Here is a 20,000-nt window from a genome sequence, read left to right as displayed (position 1 = left end):
TCATCGTGCTAGAAGAAGGAAGGAAGACTTGTTTCTTTCTTCCTCCCGTCTCTTGTCTGACTAGACAGTCAGTATAATCCCAGGTTAGGGTTAAGGAGGCTGGGGCAGAACAGCAGTGGTGGGGGGGGGGGGGGGGGATTAACCCCTGACCTCTGTCCTTATCACTACATCATTTGAACCCACCTAACCCTAACCCATGGGCTCTCCATCTCCAAACTGTATACTACGTACAGCTTACTTACTATTCTTATACTTAGCCTGTCTAGGCTTTCTTTATTTAGTATTTTTATCCATTTTATTTGAACCTATTATTCAATTGTCACTTTATTTTGTTGACTTTACTACTGTTCGTTGAAGTAGCCTATAGGCCTACGTAGAGCTAGTTCCCTTCCCTATGCCAGCGAAGGTAAATTTGGGCCTCTCTTTAACCAGAGGAAAGAGAGTACGTTTCCACATTTAAAGTGCGGGCAGACGACGGTATTGATCCTAGCCTTTTAGCCTAAATGAGGAACGTAACGACTTTTCCACCTCATGTGACCTCATGCTGTGACTTGGTGTTTCGTCTCACTTCCGCTAATCGGGTGTCGGAGGGGTCGAGCCGCTGCGGTGAGCTCATTTCAGGTCATGCTCTAATTGACCGCCGTGTAACGGTAATGAGGTCTGGCGTTGTTTACTTTGGAGCAGCCTAAACACAGTTCAGAGGTGTTTACTTTTCCTATTAATCCGTATTTCATGATGGTTCTGGGTTTGTGTAAACAGTAACACTATTGCTTTGGCCTAAACCACATACATATGGTTTTACATAAGCAAAACTTTGTTCTGACCCAGTTATGAGGTAAAATCCAGACATACAGACAGTATCTGCCAGACAACACAACGCAGGCACACGCACCCACACATAGACACGCAGGCACACGCAGGCACACGCAGACAAACACACACACACAGACACACACATACACACACCCACACAGACAGACAGCAAAACAAACCCAGTACAGCAGATAACATTAACCTGGAAGGACTATCAAACATTTGGGAGACAGGCAAACTCTACCTGAACTAAAACTCCCTGTGCTGTACTTATTTTTCTGATGATAAAAATCTTTCCCAGTAATGATAGACTGACAGCAATATAGAGCCTGTCACCCCCCCCCCCCCCCCCCCCCCCCCTCTCACACACAAACACACACACACTCACACACACACACACACACACACACACACACACACACACACACTCACACACACACACACACACACACACACACACACACACACACACACACTCACACACACACACACACACGCACACACACAGACTGGAAAGAGGGGTAATAAAACTGTCATTATAGGATGAGGGCTACAGTAGACAAGAGCATTATTAGTTCCCTCTGTGTGGTTTAGAATCACCATGTAGGCTTTCCTGTCCTAGTGGGCCTGCAGTGTGTGTGTGTTTGTCTAAGCATGTTCTAACATGATCCGTTTTGAAGCCCAATCATGTATCTCCAAGCGTTCTGCTCGCAGTGTTAAGAGATGTGATTTTTGTTGTCAAGGTCAAATTATCCTTGTGCAACATTCAGGAATGTCAGGAGGAGGCCTGTGTGGCGTTCAGTGGCGTTGGTGAGTGATTCATTCTGTGTTGGCTCTTGTGCTCTTGCTTAAACACACATTGAACCACAAAGAAAACTACTAGCCCTGAGGGTCTGGCGATGTTTTTTTTGTTTTATTAGTGTTCCTACTACTACGTAGCTATGAATGTGCATGCCACAACTAGAGAGCAGTCTGATTGGTCCAAAATTGCATATGAACATGCATGGTGCACGTCTCTCTATAGGGTGTTCAAGTATATGTTCAAGTATATAGCTGTGTGTTTTCTGTCCAGCCTATCATGAGTTCAACTTGGCCCATATTAGGTGAGTGGACTACCCCCTATCTGTCAATCTACAACCTGTCTGTAGGTCTACCCCCTATCTGTCAATCTACAACCTGTCTGTAGGTCTACCCCCTATCTGTCAATCTACAACCTGTCTGTAGGTCTACCCCCTATCTGTCAATCTACAACCTGTCTGTAGGTCTACCCCCTATCTGTCAATCTACAACCTGTCTGTAGGTTTACCCAGTGTCTGTCAATCTCACCCCATTTATGGTTATGAGGGCATATCTGTAAGAACACGCCCCATTGCCGCTTGCGGTTATATATATATATATTTTTAAATGTTTTTTATTGGATAGAGATAGTGAAGATAGACAGGAAAGTAAGGAGGAGAGGGTATGTCAGAAGTGCGTGGGCCGGACTCCAACCCATGCTGACATGGGTATACGTCCACTGCAGGCCACATCTTTTTTTTGTCTGTGTAATTAAATAAGACGGAGTGTTCAACAGTTTCCCTCTTATATTAGCCTACTCTTTGTCATCCTGAACTGACAGGGAACACAACTGACGTTTGGGCATCCAAACACGAGAGTTCATTTGTCTCAGTTGTGTGACAGTTGTGTGACAAGGTTTATGGAAATGAAAAAGAAACTAACTACTAACTACGACATTGGTGTCCTACATTTGGTAGACAAACATCAGGTAGTAAAATGATATGTCAAGTATTTGTTCTCGAGGTCTGTAACTGAGAAGCGTTATGTAATGTCAAACCTCTCCGACGTGTTTGTTTACCCAACTCAATAACAGGCCTAATGTGTTTTGTAGGAAACCTAAACAGATGAGCTTCAGTTTCTGCCTGCTTGGCTCCGTCACAGAGTGTCTGAACACTGGGACTGTGTGACTGTGACCTAATTATCAGAAACACCATGGGAGAAATACACTGTGAATATTTAATAGTGGAGGAAATGAGCTGATGGATAATGTATTTGATATGATTGATAATGTATGCTGTGCTTAGCTGTCGACTGAGTTAATGTCTTGAGGCGACAGCAGCGCCTTCTTTGGTGTCTTCCCAGCTCGGTAGACTACTGATACCACATTTGAAAAGAAGAGACTCTCTAAGGCAATTCACTGTCTCTGGGTGTGATGAATAGGCTGTCATATACGTATTGTTTTTGTTCCGTTTGCGCTTTGCCTCTCTTTCCCTGCTCTGTCTGTGTGTGTCCGTGTGTGCGTTATACGTGTGTGTGTGTGTGTGTGTGTCTGTGTCTGTGTGTCTGTGTGTATGTGTGTGTGTGTGTGTCTGTGTGTGTCTGTGTGTCTGTGTGTCTGTGTGTCTGTGTGTGTGTGTGTGTGTGTGTGTGTGTGTCTGTGTGTGTGTGTGTGTGTGTGTGTGTGTCTGTGTGTCTGTGTGTCTGTGTGTCTGTGTGTGTGTGTGTGTGTGTGTGTCTGTGTGTGTGTGTGTGTGTGTGTATACACACGCGCGGTTCTTTAGAATCTACAATTTTGATAGGGCTCTGTCAGTAAGCCCCAGCTGCATCAACAGATCCCATCCATACACCCACTCCTTTCATATCAGTTTCTGTTTACACCGACACAATAAAACACACACACACACACACACACACACACACACACACACACACACACACACACACACACACACACTGGCTGGGCCAGACCCCTTCGTCTTCGTCTGTATGGCCTATAGAGAGATGCTGATGAATCAAGATGGAGTACCAGGCGTCTGTACGCTGCTTCGGCTAATTTTAGACTCTCGCTGACTTCTATGTCAGCGGGAGATTTGCATTAAAATTTGAGTTTTTCTTGCCGGTCTCAAGTTACAGTAGGAGGACCTGCTCCTCCCTGCATAAGCTGGCTGATTTTAGAGCATGTTTTTTTTTTTTGAATGTGTGCTTGAGTACAAATATCTCCTCCTCCCCAGGGCGCACCTCAAGCGCTTTGCTTGCTTAAAAGCGAGTGCCAGAAGAAGTAAACAGTTGTTGTTGTTTTAGGAGAAATGTCTCTGGAGAATGGTTGACAAGATTCTAGAGCAGGAGCTGTGAAAGGTCTCTTCTCTCTCCTTTCTCATCTCCTCCTCTCCTCTCCTCTCCTCTCCTCTCTCTTATCTCCTCTCTCTTCTCTCCTCTTCTCTCTCTCCTCTCTTCTCTCTCATCTCCTCTCTCTCATCTCCTCTCCTCTCTTCTCTCTCTTGTCTCCTCTCTTCTCTCTCATCTCCTCTCTTGTCTCTCTTGTCTCCTCTCTGTTCTCTCTTTTCTCTCTCCTCTCTTTCCTCTCTCTTCTCTCCTCTCTTTTCTCTCTGTCTCTTCTCTCTCTTCTCTCCTCTCTCTTCTCTCCTCTCAGTCAGACTCGGGCAGTCATTTTACCCCTGTAGTTTCTTTGAAGTGTTTAAGAGGAGTTGACTGAGGTGCTGCCGAAGAACGGATCAGGAAGCCCGTGCAGACAACCTTTCCAATGGTTCCATTCAATTCATTCAGATGACATCGCTCAGCCTGCCAGTCATTTAGATGTCGATCGATGTCGGAACACCACAAGAGATGTAGGCTAGGCTAATTGCTTTGACCAATCAATTAAGACGAATAAGGCAAATACAGCAATTAGACTGTCTGAGGTGTCTGTGTGTGTCTGTGTGCGTGTGTCCGTCTGTCTGTCTGTGTGTGTGTGTGTGTGTGTGTGTGTGTGTGTGTGTGTGTGTGTGTGTATGTGTGTGTCAGCTAAAATCTCTCTCTGTCACCCTTCCTCAGATATCAAAGCACTATGGTGTGTCAGGCAGCGTGAGGCTCTCCTCTCCCCTGGTGAGAGGCAAATGGTTATCGCTCCAGGAGCTTTAACAGGGAGCTCTCCCTTCCTCAGCAGGCTGATAGCTGGCACTGTACCTCCACTGAAGGCTTAAGCTCCAGTTTAATCACCCCGTCGGATCTCCACAGAGATTTGGCCACTTCACAAGGATGCCAGCGCCACTTAGGCCCAACACTTGGCCCTGGCACTGGTCCGACTGTAACCTTGGCTGTTTTCAAGGGCTCAGCTGGTTCTCACCGGTCAGAAGGAAGGGCATGGTTGAGACCAGAGGTGATTTGGTTGTGAAAGGTAGGCCTAGGCCATAATGGGTGGCTTTTTGCACAATAATAAGAACACACAGGCCTAAGTAGGCCTACATAAAAAGAAATGTAACCTAATTTACAAACCTTACCCAACCAATAACACAGGCCACATTTTTGGGGTTCAGTTGGACTATGTTTACTTTTTCCTAATCAGTGGAGTAAGATGGATCTATTCTTTCGATAGATGTGTTTCCCTTGATGAGGTCTTTGCCAGGCCACAAGTCATTTATCTGAAGAGAAAGCTAAATTACCCCCTTTTTTTGTTAGTTTAGTTTTGCCTCAGGTTGCTGCGGGTTTATTTGTGTGTACTGTAACTTGGATCCTTCCAGTTCGTGATGTTTTATGGGGGAGTTCTCAAGCCATTTTTCAAGAATCAAGTTTCTCTTGAGAAGTATCTTCTCAATCATCACTTTGTTTTGAGATGGATGGGAATTGCATGCAAGATTCCAATGAAACCAGACATTAGTGTGTGTGTGTGTGTGTGTGTGTGTGTGTGTGTGTGTGTGTGTGTGTGTGTGTGTGTGTGTGTGTGTGTGTTTGGGAATAGACAGAAACCTCCAGCAGAATTCCTGAAGGTTTGCAGCGAACCACTTCTGTTCTTCTGTGGTTCCCCAGAGCCCGTCCTCTCCAATCACGGTCCTCCGCTGCCTGCGATAGCATATCACATACGGGCCTGTGTAACTTCTGCCTCTGCGGTTAAAACAGCAGAGACAGTATGACTGTAGTCTGGAAAGGCTGCTGTGGCCAAAAGGAAACCCATCCAGCGTGTTTTTCTTAACCTTTGAGAGGGGGACAGGACTGGACATGACTGCCGCGGCTCGAGAGGCTCCCTTGGGATGGAGGAGACGCGACACGTCAAAACAGGGCAGAAGAACACTAGACGACACAGCTGGCCAGGCCTGCACTGGTGTTGCGTGAGCGACCTTGACAAGGCAGCCCAGGCCGCGCTCCTACGGCGAAGAAAAGGCCAAACAATGCGACGTCTGGCCTGTTATGAAAAGAAACTCAGTCGTGTGTGTGTTTGGCATTTCAAGCGCTCTGACAAAACACGGCGCTTTTTTAGATGAGAGAGAGAGGCTCGCGTAGGTCAATCTAGCGGAGGTCAACGATTCTGAAAACCTTTCCGCCCCCAAAAGTGGCAGCTGCTGTCAGTTACACTGAGTTACTGTCTTTAATTCACACAACGTGGTACGACTGAGAGCTATTCAATACAATACAATACAATCCGGTAAAATGTAATTGTGTATACAGATCTGTTTATTGTGCAGTTGCAGTGCATTTCGCTGTCAAACCCTGTGGTCTTGTTTTACCTACCTGACCTGACAAGTAAAATACTCCTGGTCTGGAGTAAAGCATTGAATGAGGAGTTTTTCCCTCTTCTCTACTCTGTTTGGTTTCCACCTCTTTGTCACTGTGCCTTGCCTTTTCAATGGAGTATCTTGGTAGATCAAAGGGCTGAACAGCTCTTTTGTCCTGCCCAGAACGTAGACAATTGTGGAATACCTGTCTTTGTGTGTGTGTAGAGCACATCGGTGACCAGCGTCCAGCGTGAGTGTGGAGGATCAGACAGGGTATACTGACTAACCCTTTTGATCCTCTGTGAAATCTGTTGTTGTGACATTTAGGCTGTGTGAAATGCACTACTTATAAAGTTTGGGAGAAAGGTTTTTCCATCAGTGCATTAAAAATTCATACTGTGTAGGATCCCTATGGAATATAATTTGCCCGTTGCGTTTGTTTCTGTGGGTGTTAGCTATACAGCAGGCTATGTGATATTCCCTTGTTAACCACATGACATTTGCAGAGAGCAACTGGATAGCAGTCTCTTTCCTGTTGCTCCAACATTGACCATTGACCAACATGGAGTGTTCATTCTAATGTTCCATGTGTCTGTTGGCATAGCACTGGTAGGAACGTGGCCACACACACACACACACACACACACACACACACACACACACACACACACACACACACACACAGTCTTTTGAAGCCCAATGAGGCCTGACCGGTTTGGATTTCACTGTCTCGTTCTGCTCCTCAGTTTGGTGCCAACTGTCAATTGCCCTGTTGTAGCCAGTGTACCTGAAAGACCCTTTGAAGTTGGATTTGTGCACGTTGTGTGTGTGTGTGTGTGTGTGTGTGTGTGTGTGTGTATGTAGAGGAAAACACAGCCCCAGGCAATGGAGAATTCAAGGTTATGTGTTTTTAGAAGGGTTCAGCGTTTTGCATCAGGTTGGTGTATGGGGCACTGTAGAGGAGAGAACACACACACACACACACACACACACTCACACACTCACACACTCACACACACTCACACACACAGTCGACATGATTGTAATTTAATGGGCAGTGATGCCAGAGAGGGCCCACCACCTTATCCAAAAGGAAACTGCTGTTTTCACACGGAGGGGAAGAGAGGAGAAGAGAGGGGAAGAGAGGGGATGAGAGGGGATGAGAGGGGATGAGAGGGGATGGAGAGCAGTGAGAGAAAAGACGGATGTCAGAACCGAAGATAGACGGTCATTGAGAAAGAGGGAGAAGGAGGGGGAGGTAAAGAGAGAGAGAGAGAGAGAGAATAGAAAATGGTGGTGGGTGTGAGTGAGTGAGAGAGAGAAGGATAGTCTGGTGGGTGTTTGCTATGTCAGGAATTTAGGCTCATGTTGTAACTAGAACTCCTGAAAGGCTCTGTTTTCTCCTCTCTGTCATTTGGCCAGTTTAGGCCCCAGTTGGCATGCTGCCCAGTGTGTGCGTGCGTGCGTGCGTGCGACCACCACAATCAGTCTCTTGATTTTGTTGAGACACCACCCTACATTTGAACTGTCTGTATATCCATGCCACCCACCCTACAACCAGTAAATCAGCTGATTTAAAAAAAACAAAAAAACACTTCAAATAAGATTATTCTTAATTATACCCTATAAAGACTAATGTCATTTGTCCTGAAGAAACACAGAGTAATAGTTTGGTCGAGTTTCACTTAAAGGGATTGAATGATTGCTGGTCCAACAGTAGTGACATTCAGACTGAGTAGGAATAGAAGTTCTCTGTTTCACTGATGGAAGCTGTTGCCAAGTGGCTGTATCTGAGGAATCAATCTCTTCCACTGTTTCACCCACTCTGCTTCACGCACACACACACGAACACGCACATGCACAGATTGCACACACACACACACACACACACACACACACACACACACACACACACACACGCACACACACACCGCCTGATACTGTGTGCACATTCTTCAGCATGGGCCCAGTATTTTAGGCCCACACCCAACTGGACTACCAGTGGGCAAGGCCTGGCTTCACGGTCCATCCATGCCCAACAAAAGACACTGGAGCTGGGTGGGGCTGTGAGAGTGAGTGGCTGGAGCTAGGGATGGTGAGCAGCGGCAATAAAGGTCCAGGGAACAGAGTCGGGAGCTGGGGTGTGAACACCAGAGAAAGAGCCCGGAGCTTTGGTGTTTGAGCCAAGGTGGACAGCTGAGGTCTGGGCCTTTTGGTTGGGAGAGGATAGGACTTGCAGAACAGTGGCAATGCATGTCCATAAAGCGAGGTTTGGATCAGGGTGATGCCCAGGGAGAGGAGCCTGAGGCTGGGTGTGCACACCTGGGAAGTACCCTGGATGGACCCACGGATGGATGGATAGTGGAGGAAGTCTGACTAGGGCAGAGACAGTGAAGACATGGGACAGGTCGCTGTGTGTCTCCTGTGGGGTAAGAGTGGCTTTCAGTCCAGGGTTCTCTTTTTCTTTTTCTTTTTTTTCCACACAACTTGTGTGTAAGTTATATGGTCCCTGCTGGGACCATGTATACTGAAAAATGTGTGCACTCACTACAATGTAAGTCGCTTTGGATAAAAGCGTCGGCTAAATGGCATATAGGCCTATATATTATATGAACTTGAATATCTGCGATTTCTCTGTCACTTAGTTTGTTTGATCCTTCACGTCGCTGTACGAGTGTGTTTAGAGGAGAGAGAGGGAGCGAGGGAAGCACATCCTTTCATTCTGACATGTCGGCTAATTAGCGGAGAGACACATGAAGAAGGAGAGGAACAAGTGCGTGCGTGCTTGCTGTGAAAACAGTCAGGTTCCTGCTGATGGAGAATCACTGGAGTGTTGTGAGGGAGACACCAATGTGTCACCTAATCCGCGTGTCATTTTCTCTGCCTTCCCCTACCTAACTCCCTCCTCTCTTGGTTTTCAGAGTTGCTGGGCTCCACCAAGAGACTTAATGTCAACTACCAGGACTCCGATGGGTAAGTGTGTGTGTGTCTGTGTGTGTGTTTGTGCGCGTGCGTGCGTGCGTGCGTGCTTGCGTGCGTGTCAGTTGGATATACTTGTGTGCTCTTGTTTGCATAGCTGAGGTTTTTCCTCTACACTTAGTTTGAGCATAGGAATGCGATGTTTGCGATGGATGATTCACTTCATAACACTCTGTTTGATTGGCAGGCTTTTCAACATTTAATTTGGATGCGAGTGTGGAAAGGACATACCTTGTAGGGTTATATCACTTGTCTTGTCTCATTGAAGGCTGACTCACAACCTCTACCACACACACACACACATCCCACAGACTTGTATTTAATCCCACTTGTGCTAGCTGCCTCTTGTAGCTCTTTAGTTTGATTGTCAGTGTCCCCCTATCAAACTGGGCCATGTGTGTGTGCGTGTGCGTTTGCGTTGCCGTATCGGTGTATTCATTGGCTACGTGTGTCAACATGCAGGATGTATCCAGCTTGGAGGGTGATATACAATAGGGTGTTGAAAGCAGTCAGTTCATCTGTTGTGGTGGTGGAGGGGGGAGGGGAGAGGGGGGAGGGGGGGGGAGGAGGAAGGAGTGCTGAGGGACTGAAGACAAGAATTGGGAGAGGAGTAAACAGCCACCAGTCAACACTCATTCAGAGTGGGGTGTGTGTGTGTGTGTGTGTGTGTGTGTGTGTTTGAGTTGAGTGCCTGGCTGTGTGTGTGTGTGAGAAAGTTTGTGTTAAAGCAAGGGAGAAAGAAGAGAGAGAATGAAAAAATAAGAGGGGGATTGTTCTCCGAAACAACACATTTCCGAATGTTTATATGTCATACATAGGAAGTGAATCATCTATCCATCAGTTATTGTAAGAAAAAGTAATCTATGCTATCTAGAAGAAGCATTGTTTTATTATTATTATTATTATTATTATTATTATTAGCCTTTTATTATTATGATTATTTTTTATTTTAAAATTATTATTATGTTTTACATTAGAGAAACTGTACAGGGGGGTGGGAGAGGATGAAGAGGTCCTAGGACGGTCAGTTAAGATTTTATTAATTAATTATTAATTATTAAGATAGCAGAAGATAGGTAGTGACTCTGCACTCCTGACAGCAGTGGGAAGCTCTTTCCAGTAGCGAGGCGCCAGCCCAGGACAGTAAACAGTCGACAAGGAGAAAGCAAAACACTATCAGTCAAAGGTTTATTGGCCTTGGCCACACAAGTTCTTGTCAAGTCTCACCTGAACTAGGACATTGTTGTTAAAACAATACCTATACAAGGGTAGCGGTCTCTTAGCTTTGTTTATCGTGACAGGTCAGAATATAATGACAAAGATAAAACACGCAGGCCTAAGCCTAGTTCGGCTCGTCTTGTGTTACACTGGCTAGTCCAAACAACTACGGAATACAAAGACATAGGCATGTTTAATCATTCACCAGGAAGGTAATTATTTGGCATTCCCAACAACTTCCAAAGAGTCCTGAGGCATAAACGACAGTATGAGTCAACAGACTGTAACAGGATGGAGGATTCCAATTTCGGTTTCCTTGGAACGGCTCTCTTTGTGGCAATCTGGCATAATCACCCTGGAGACATGTGACTTGACTGTTGCGTATACAACATACATATCTTGAGTAAGTACCAGTACGGTCTGGAGCTGCAGATTCTGCTAACACGATTGGTTCCCTTCCACCATCACCAGGCGAGCCGACGCGGGGCCACAGCCACGATCCACTCACATTATTGTCGTCTGTCATCTTCCCGGAAAATCTTCTTTTTTTTCTTTTTTTGTTGTTGTTGCTATTATCTCCTTGATGTGTCTGTGTTTCCTATGAGTAGAGTGTCCTCATGCCGTCTGTGTGTGTTAATGGCTCAGTCTCAACGTGCTGCAGCGACAGAAAACATCGTCTGGGCTTCCACCCAGGCAAAGAGATTATCCGGCATCCAGATCTATAATGGAGTTACACAATACGTCTGTTTTCATCCTCCCAGAGGATAAACACACCTCAGTCACGCTCACACGACAGGGATAGGAAGGAAGGAAGGAAGGAAGGAAGGAAGGAAGGAAGGAAGGAAGGAAGGAAGGAAGGAAGGAAGGAAGGAAGGAAGGAAGGAAGGAAGGAAGGAAGGAAGGAAGGAAGGAAGGAAGGAAGGAAGGAAGGAAGGAAGGAAGGAAGGAAGGAAGGAAGGAAGGAAGGAAAGAAAGAAAGAAAGAAAGAAAGACAGGTTTTCTTTCATTTGATATTACATTCTTTTATTTATTTACTTATTTTACTTTGTGACGGATAGACTAGGGATCTATGATGTACACATCACTCACTCACTCACTCACACACGTTTCTGTTTTGGAAAACTGGGTGTCAGAGAAAGTGTGTTGTCCCTTACACTCTTTATCCAAAGCGGCAAATAAGTAAGTGAATCATCTATCCATCAGTCATAGCAAGAAAAAATAATCTATGCTAGGGCCAGGGGCCATTGGCAGTCATAATGCTTTTTATTTTATTTTTATTTTTAGAAACTGTACGAGGGGGGGGGGGGGGTAGAGGGGATGAAAAGGTCTTAGGAGGGACAGTTAAGAGATGGGTCTACGGCCGAAGATAAGTAGTGACTCTGCAGTCCTGACATCAGTGGAAAGCTTGTTCCACCAGCGGGGTGCTGGGACAGTGAAAAGCCGTGACCAGGTAGTGCAACTGCTGCATCCATGTAGACACTGCTGCATCCATGTAGAGACTGCTGCATCCATGTAGACACTGCTGCATCCATGTAGAGACTGCTGCATCCATGTAGACACTGCTGCATCCATGTAGAGACTGCTGCATCCATGTAGAGACTGTTGCATCCATGTAGACACTGTTGCATCCATGTAGAGACTGCTGCATCCATGTAGAGACTGCTGCATCCATGTAGACACTGTTGCATCCATGTAGACACTGCTGCATCCATGTAGACACTGCTGCATCCATGTAGAGACTGCTGCATCCATGTAGAGACTGCTGCATCCATGTAGAGACTGCTGCATCCATGTAGACACTGCTGCATCCATGTAGACACTGCTGCATCCATATAGAGACTGCTGCATCCATGTAGACACTGTTGCATCCATGTAGAGACTGCTGCATCCATGTAGACACTGCTGCATCCATGTAGACACTGCTGCATCCATGTAGAGACTGCTGCATCCATGTAGACACTGCTGCATCCATGTAGACACTGTTGCATCCATGTAGACACTGTTGCATCCATGTAGACACTGTTGCATCCATGTAGAGACTGCTGCATCCATGTAGACACTGCTGCATCCATGTAGACACTGTTGCATCCATGTAGACACTGCTGCATCCATGTAGAGACTGTTGCATCCATATAGACACTGCTGCATCCATGTAGAGACTGCTGCATCCATATAGACACTGCTGCATCCATGTAGAGACTGCTGCATCCATATAGACACTGCTGCATCCATATAGACACTGCTGCATCCATGTAGACACTGCTGCATCCATGTAGACACTGCTGCATCCATGTAGACACTGCTGCATCCATGTAGAGACTGCTGCATCCATGTAGAGACTGCTGCATCCATGTAGAGACTGCTGCATCCATGTAGACACTGCTGCATCCATGTAGACACTGCTGCATCCATGTAGAGACTGCTGCATCCATGTAGAGACTGCTGCATCCATGTAGACACTGCTGCATCCATATAGACACTGCTGCATCCATGTAGACACTGCTGCATCCATGTAGACACTGCTGCATCCATGTAGAGACTGCTGCATCCATGTAGAGACTGCTGCATCCATGTAGAGACTGTTGCATCCATGTAGAGACTGCTGCATCCATGTAGAGACTGCTGCATCCATGTAGACACTGCTGCATCCATGTAGAGACTGCTGCATCCATGTAGACACTGCTGCATCCATGTAGACACTGCTGCATCCATGTAGACACTGCTGCATCCATGTAGACACTGCTGCATCCATGTAGACACTGTTGCATCCATGTAGACACTGCTGCATCCATGTAGAGACTGCTGCATCCATGTAGAGACTGCTGCATCCATGTAGACACTGCTGCCTCCATGTAGAGACTGCTGCATCCATGTAGACACTGTTGCATCCATGTAGACACTGCTGCATCCATGTAGACACTGCTGCATCCATGTAGACACTGCTGCATCCATGTAGACACTGTTGCATCCATGTAGACACTGCTGCATCCATGTAGACACTGCTGCATCCATGTAGACACTGCTGCCTCCATGTAGACACTGCTGCATCCATGTAGACACTGTTGCATCCATGTAGACACTGCTGCCTCCATGTAGACACTGCTGCCTCCATGTAGACACTGCTGCATCCATGTAGACACTGCTGCATCCATGTAGACACTGTTGCATCCATGTAGACACTGCTGCATCCATGTAGACACTGTTGCATCCATGTAGACACTGCTGCATCCATGTAGAGACTGTTGCATCCATGTAGAGACTGCTGCATCCATGTAGACACTGCTGCATCCATGTAGACACTGCTGCATCCATGTAGACACTGCTGCATCCATGTAGAGACTGTTGCATCCATGTAGAGACTTCTGCATCCATGTAGAGACTTCTGCATCCATGTAGAGACTGTTGCATCCATGTAGAGACTGTTGCATCCATGTAGAGACTGCTGCATCCATGTAGACACTGCTGCATCCATGTAGAGACTTCTGCATCCATGTAGAGACTGTTGCATCCATGTAGAGACTGCTGCATCCATGTAGAGACTTCTGCATCCATGTAGAGACTGTTGCATCCATGTAGAGACTGCTGCATCCATGTAGAGACTGCTGCATCCATGTAGAGACTTCTGCATCCATGTAGACACTGCTGCATCCATGTAGACACTGCTGCATCCATGTAGAGACTGTTGCATCCATGTAGACACTGCTGCATCCATGTAGACACTGCTGCATCCATGTAGACACTGCTGCATCCATGTAGAGACTGTTGCATCCATGTAGACACTGCTGCATCCATGTAGACACTGCTGCATCCATGTAGACACTGCTGCATCCATGTAGACACTGCTGCATCCATGTAGACACTGCTGCATCCATATAGAGACTGCTGCATCCATGTAGACACTGCTGCATCCATGTAGAGACTGCTGCATCCATATAGACACTGCTGCATCCATGTAGACACTGCTGCATCCATGTAGAGACTGCTGCATCCATGTAGACACTGTTGCATCCATGTAGACACTGCTGCATCCATGTAGACACTGCTGCATCCATGTAGACACTGCTGCATCCATGTAGAGACTGTTGCATCCATGTAGACACTGCTGCATCCATGTAGACACTGCTGCATCCATGTAGACACTGCTGCATCCCTGTAGACACTGCTGCATCCATGTAGAGACTGCTGCATCCATGTAGACACTGCTGCATCCATGTAGACACTGCTGCATCCATGTAGACACTGCTGCATCCATGTAGACACTGTTGCATCCATGTAGACACTGCTGCATCCATGTAGACACTGCTGCATCCATGTAGACACTGCTGCATCCATGTAGAGACTGTTGCATCCATGTAGACACTGCTGCATCCATGTAGACACTGCTGCATCCATGTAGACACTGCTGCATCCATGTAGACACTGCTGCATCCATGTAGAGACTGTTGCATCCATGTAGACACTGCTGCATCCATGTAGACACTGCTGCATCCATGTAGACACTGCTGCATCCATGTAGACACTGCTGCATCCCTGTAGACACTGCTGCATCCATGTAGAGACTGCTGCATCCATGTAGACACTGCTGCATCCATGTAGACACTGCTGCATCCATGTAGACACTGCTGCATCCATGTAGACACTGTTGCATCCATGTAGACACTGCTGCATCCATGTAGAGACTGTTGCATCCATGTAGACACTGCTGCATCCATGTAGAGACTGTTGCATCCATGTAGACACTGCTGCATCCATGTAGACACTGCTGCATCCATGTAGACACTGCTGCATCCATGTAGAGACTGCTGCATCCATGTAGACACTGCTGCATCCATGTAGACACTGCTGCATCCATGTAGACACTGCTGCATCCATGTAGACACTGCTGCATCCATGTAGAGACTGCTGCATCCATGTAGACACTGCTGCATCCATGTAGACACTGCTGCATCCATGTAGACACTGCTGCATCCATGTAGAGACTGCTGCATCCATGTAGACACTGCTGCATCCATGTAGACACTGCTGCATCCATGTAGACACTGCTGCATCCATGTAGACACTGCTGCATCCATGTAGAGACTGCTGCATCCATGTAGAGACTGCTGCATCCATGTAGACACTGCTGCATCCATGTAGACACTGTTGCATCCATGTAGACACTGCTGCATCCATGTAGAGACTGTTGCATCCATGTAGAGACTGCTGCATCCATGTAGACACTGCTGCATCCATATAGACACTGCTGCATCCATGTAGAGACTGTTGCATCCATGTAGACACTGCTGCATCCATGTAGACACTGCTGCATCCATGTAGAGACTGCTGCATCCATGTAGAGACTGTTGCATCCATGTAGACACTGCTGCATCCATGTAGACACTGCTGCATCCATGTAGACACTGCTGCATCCATGTAGACACTGCTGCATCCATGTAGACACTGCTGCATCCATATAGAGACTGCTGCATCCATGTAGACACTGCTGCATCCATGTAGAGACTGCTGCATCCATATAGACACTGCTGCATCCATGTAGACACTGCTGCATCCATGTAGAGACTGCTGCATCCATGTAGACACTGTTGCATCCATGTAGACACTGCTGCATCCATGTAGACACTGCTGCATCCATGTAGACACTGCTGCATCCATGTAGAGACTGTTGCATCCATGTAGACACTGCTGCATCCATGTAGACACTGCTGCATCCATGTAGACACTGCTGCATCCCTGTAGACACTGCTGCATCCATGTAGAGACTGCTGCATCCATGTAGACACTGCTGCATCCATGTAGACACTGCTGCATCCATGTAGACACTGCTGCATCCATGTAGACACTGTTGCATCCATGTAGACACTGCTGCATCCATGTAGACACTGCTGCATCCATGTAGACACTGCTGCATCCATGTAGAGACTGTTGCATCCATGTAGACACTGCTGCATCCATGTAGACACTGCTGCATCCATGTAGACACTGCTGCATCCATGTAGACACTGCTGCATCCATGTAGAGACTGTTGCATCCATGTAGACACTGCTGCATCCATGTAGACACTGCTGCATCCATGTAGACACTGCTGCATCCATGTAGACACTGCTGCATCCCTGTAGACACTGCTGCATCCATGTAGAGACTGCTGCATCCATGTAGACACTGCTGCATCCATGTAGACACTGCTGCATCCATGTAGACACTGCTGCATCCATGTAGACACTGTTGCATCCATGTAGACACTGCTGCATCCATGTAGAGACTGTTGCATCCATGTAGACACTGCTGCATCCATGTAGAGACTGTTGCATCCATGTAGACACTGCTGCATCCATGTAGACACTGCTGCATCCATGTAGACACTGCTGCATCCCTGTAGACACTGCTGCATCCATGTAGAGACTGCTGCATCCATGTAGACACTGCTGCATCCATGTAGACACTGCTGCATCCATGTAGAGACTGCTGCATCCATATAGACACTGCTGCATCCATGTAGACACTGCTGCATCCATGTAGACACTGCTGCATCCATGTAGACACTGCTGCATCCATGTAGAGACTGCTGCATCCATGTAGACACTGCTGCATCCATGTAGACACTGCTGCATCCATGTAGACACTGCTGCATCCATGTAGACACTGCTGCATCCATGTAGAGACTGCTGCATCCATGTAGACACTGCTGCATCCATGTAGAGACTGCTGCATCCATGTAGAGACTGCTGCATCCATGTAGACACTGCTGCATCCATATAGAGACTGCTGCATCCATGTAGACACTGCTGCATCCATGTAGAGACTGCTGCATCCATGTAGACACTGCTGCATCCATGTAGAGACTGCTGCATCCATGTAGACACTGCTGCATCCATGTAGAGACTGCTGCATCCATGTAGAGACTGCTGCATCCATGTAGACACTGCTGCATCCATGTAGACACTGCTGCATCCATGTAGACACTGCTGCATCCATGTAGACACTGCTGCATCCATGTAGAGACTGCTGCATCCATGTAGAGACTGCTGCATCCATGTAGACACTGCTGCATCCATGTAGAGACTGCTGCATCCATGTAGAGACTGCTGCATCCATGTAGACACTGCTGCATCCATGTAGACACTGCTGCATCCATGTAGACACTGCTGCATCCATGTAGAGACTGCTGCATCCATATAGACACTGCTGCATCCATGTAGACACTGCTGCATCCATGTAGAGACTGCTGCATCCATGTAGACACTGCTGCATCCATGTAGAGACTGCTGCATCCATGTAGAGACTGCTGCATCCATGTAGACACTGCTGCATCCATGTAGACACTGCTGCATCCATGTAGACACTGCTGCATCCATGTAGAGACTGCTGCATCCATGTAGAGACTGCTGCATCCATATAGACACTGCTGCATCCATGTAGACACTGCTGCATCCATGTAGAGACTGCTGCATCCATGTAGACACTGCTGCATCCATGTAGAGACTGCTGCATCCATGTAGACACTGCTGCATCCATGTAGACACTGCTGCATCCATGTAGACACTGCTGCATCCATGTAGAGACTGCTGCATCCATGTAGACACTGCTGCATCCATGTAGACACTGCTGCATCCATGTAGAGACTGCTGCATCCATGTAGACACTGTTGCATCCATGTAGAGGCCAGTCACCAAGCAGAGGAGGAAGAGCGGAGTGATCGGGCAGGTGTTTGGGGGCTGACCATTGCTTGCAAGTAGAGAGGGGCTGTTCCCTTTGCTGACTGATAGGAGAGCACCCGGGTGTTGAAACTGATGCAAGCTGCTACCGGGAGCCAGTGAAGGGTGTGAAGGAGAGGGGTGACGTGGGAGAATTTGGGGGGATTGAACACCAGAAGATGGGTGGCAGCATTCTGGATAAGCTACAGAGGTCTGATGGCGGAGGCGGGTAGCCCGGCTGGGAGTGTGTTGCAGTGGTCATAAGTGTCTGGACCATGAGTTGTGCTGCTTCTCTGGTGAGGAATGGATGTATCGTTCTGATGTTGTAGAGGAATAATCTGCAGGAGTGTGCTGTCGCTGTGATGTTCATTGCACAGGATAAGTGTTTGTCAAGGATCACCCCAAGGTTCTTGGCTGTCTGGGAGGAGGTCACCGTACAGTTCTCTACTGTGATGGAGAAGAGTTGGAGATGGCAGGCTTTCCCAGGGAGGAAGAGTAGCTAAATAGCTCAGTCTTGTTAAGGTTAAGCTTGAGGTGGTGAGCTGACATCCAAGCAGAAATGTCTGCAAGACACGCAGTGACACGTGTTGCCAACTGTGAGTCAGAGGGGGGGGGGGGGAGAGAGGAGTGTAGTGTCATCTGCGTAGCGGTGGTAGGACAAACCATGTGAGGAAATTACAGAGCCAAGAGATTTGGTATAGAGGGGGGACAGTAAGGGCCCTAGGACAGAGCTGGGGGACCCCTGTAGTGAGGGCTCGTGGAGACTTCAGGCACAAAGAAAACTAGTTCTGAACCCAGTCCCCTGACACACACGCACACACACACACACACACACACACACACACACACACACATAGACATTTCTATATTTCTCTAGGCCCAAACTTAGTGTTATTGCTGTTATTGTAAGTGTAACTCAAAGTCAGACAGCAGCACTAAGGTGGCCAGGGCCACCTACGGTAAGGAAGACTTACAGCCTCACTCAGGGCTCGGACCCCGGGGGGAGACCTTCCGGGGTCCTGGGCCGGCGAGGCTGGTGGTAGATGAGACCAGGCCAAGGGTGAGGTATATGAGAGATGTCTGGGCCGCAGTGGCAGTAACTCACCTGCTGCGCTGTGGTCCTCCGCCGCCTCCGTCTCCCTCCGGAACACCCAGCTCCTCTGGACTGACGGGACAAAACTCACACCTCTCCAGATTTATGTTTTTAATTTGTCCCTCGGCGGAATGTACGACAGGCCCCGCCACCCCATCCTAAGACCCTTCACACACACACACACACACACACACACACACACACACACAGAATCCCGTCTGAGGTGCTAAGAAGGCTCATCTCTTTGAAGTCATCAGTGAGATTTACACTGCCTCTCATCTTTGTCTCGCTCTCCCTCTGTCTCTCGCATCTCTCTCTCCCTGTCTCCCACTCTCTCTCATCTCTCTCATCTCTCTCTCTCTCTCTCTACCTCCCTCTCTCTCATCTCTCTCTGTCTCTCTCCCTCCCTCCCTCCCTCTCCCTCCCTCCCTCCCTCCGTCCCACCCTCTCTCTCTCATCTCTCTCTCTCCCTCCCTCCCCCAGGTTTTCAGCGCTCCACCACGCCGCCCTCACGGGCACCAATGAGCTGCTGTCTCTCCTGCTGGAGTCCCAGGCCACAGTGGACATCAAGGACACCAACGGTGAGAGCCTATCAACTGTCATAAACAGCCTTAAACATCGGTTAGAGAACCCGTCAATCAATTCCTCTGTACTCTTTGACCCTACACTTTGTGTCTCTTTCACTCTCAACCACCCCCCTCTTTCGAAATCACCCCCCCTCTC

General features: G+C 47.7%; 1 protein-coding gene across 1 annotated transcript in view; it reads left to right on the top strand.

Annotated features, from left to right (window-relative positions):
• LOC308167797 (CASK interacting protein 2) overlaps positions 1-20,000 on the top strand; it is a gene marked incomplete at both ends in the record, with an annotated part of 42,888 nt that overhangs the window by 3,718 nt on the left and 19,170 nt on the right. Inside the window, 2 exons of the mRNA XM_080542275.1 lie at positions 9,218-9,269; positions 19,761-19,858. Coding sequence (XP_080398401.1) covers positions 9,218-9,269; positions 19,761-19,858 — 150 coding nt within the window. The remainder of the gene's footprint in view (positions 1-9,217; positions 9,270-19,760; positions 19,859-20,000) is intronic.

This window comes from Nansenia antarctica (genome assembly GCF_963989245.1).
Source record: "Nansenia antarctica genome assembly, chromosome: 11".
In the NCBI taxonomy this organism is placed as follows: domain Eukaryota; kingdom Metazoa; phylum Chordata; class Actinopteri; order Argentiniformes; family Microstomatidae; genus Nansenia; species Nansenia antarctica.
The sequence above is the reverse complement of the archived record's forward strand: the minus strand, read 5'-3'. Positions and strand labels throughout refer to the sequence as shown.